This window comes from Coturnix japonica, unplaced genomic scaffold (genome assembly GCF_001577835.2).
Source record: "Coturnix japonica isolate 7356 unplaced genomic scaffold, Coturnix japonica 2.1 chrUnrandom647, whole genome shotgun sequence".
Classification (NCBI taxonomy): domain Eukaryota; kingdom Metazoa; phylum Chordata; class Aves; order Galliformes; family Phasianidae; genus Coturnix; species Coturnix japonica.
The window spans coordinates 16,346-17,634 of NW_015440013.1; the positions used below are offsets into that span (position 1 = coordinate 16,346).

At 56.4% G+C, this 1,289-nt stretch overlaps 1 protein-coding gene across 1 annotated transcript in view; it reads left to right on the plus strand.

Annotated features, from left to right (window-relative positions):
* The window catches only part of MAPK7 (mitogen-activated protein kinase 7), a 24,289-nt gene that overhangs the window by 10,597 nt on the left and 12,403 nt on the right, over nt 1–1,289 (plus strand). Inside the window, exon 5 of the mRNA XM_015851030.2 lies at nt 48–1,289. This exon is cut by the window's right edge and continues 3 nt beyond it. Coding sequence (XP_015706516.1) covers nt 48–1,289 — 1,242 coding nt within the window. The remainder of the gene's footprint in view (nt 1–47) is intronic.

Below are 1,289 nucleotides of genomic sequence, written 5' to 3' on the forward strand. Positions count from 1 at the left end.
TATTGGGGGTAATATGGGCAATATTGGGGGCAAAAGGGGTAATATAGGCAGTGTTGGGGGCAATGGGGGCAGTATTGGGGGTAATGGGGGTAATATGGCCAATGTTGGGGGCAATGGGGGTAATATGGGCACTACAGGGGGGAATGGGGGCAAAATTGGGGGCAATGCGGCCAATATTGGGGTCAATGTGGCCAATATGGGCAACGCTGGTACCAGTATGGCCAACACTGGAACCAGTATGGCCAATAGGGCCAACACTGGTCCCAATATGGCCAATAGGACCAACGTTGGGGCCAATATGGCCAATAGGACCAATATTGGGGCCAATATGGCCAATAGGACCAATATTGGGGCCAATATGGCCAATAGCACCAATATTGGGGCCAATATGGCCAATAAGGTCAACGTTGGAACCAATATGGCCAACGTTGGGTCCAATATGGCCAATAGGGCCAATAGGGCCAACACTGGTACCAATAGGGCCAATATGGCCGACGTTGATGCCAATATGGCCGACGCTGGAGCCAATATAACCAATATGGCCAACGTTGGTTCCAATATGGCCAATAGGGCCAATATGGCCGACACTAATATCGATATGGCCAACGTTGATGCCAATATGGCCGACGCCGAATCCAATATGGCCGACATCGGATCCAATATGGCCGACATTAGAACCAATATGGCCGACATCGGATCCAATATGGCCGCCATTGGATCCAATATGGCCGCCGCCAAATCCAATATGGCCGCCGCCAAATCCAATATGGCCGCCATTGGATTCAATATGGCCGACATCGGATCCAATATGGCCGCCGCCAAATCCAATATGGCCGCCATTGGATCCAATATGGCCGCCGCCAAATCCAACATGGCCAACAATCCCAATATGGCGGCCGCCGGATCCAATATGGCCGCCGCCGGATCCAATATGGCCGCCGCCGGATCCAAGATGGCGGCCCCCATTCCTGACCCTTGGCCTTGTACTGACGTGGACATGGCGAGTCCCGGCCCCACGGCGCCCCACGACTGCCCCATGGAGTCACCGCGGGTCAAAGCGGAACCGGAAGCGACGGCCATGATGGTGGTGGGGGGGGCGGAACCGGAAACGACGACGAGGGCGGCCATGATGGTGGTGGCGGCGGAACCGGAAGCGAGGGCGGCGGCGGCCATGATGGTTGTGGCGACGGAACCGGAAGTGACGACGACGGCGGCCATGATGGTGGTACCGAAACGGGACGGCGCCATCTCGGATGACACCAAAGCGGCGCTGAAGGCCGCCATCTTGA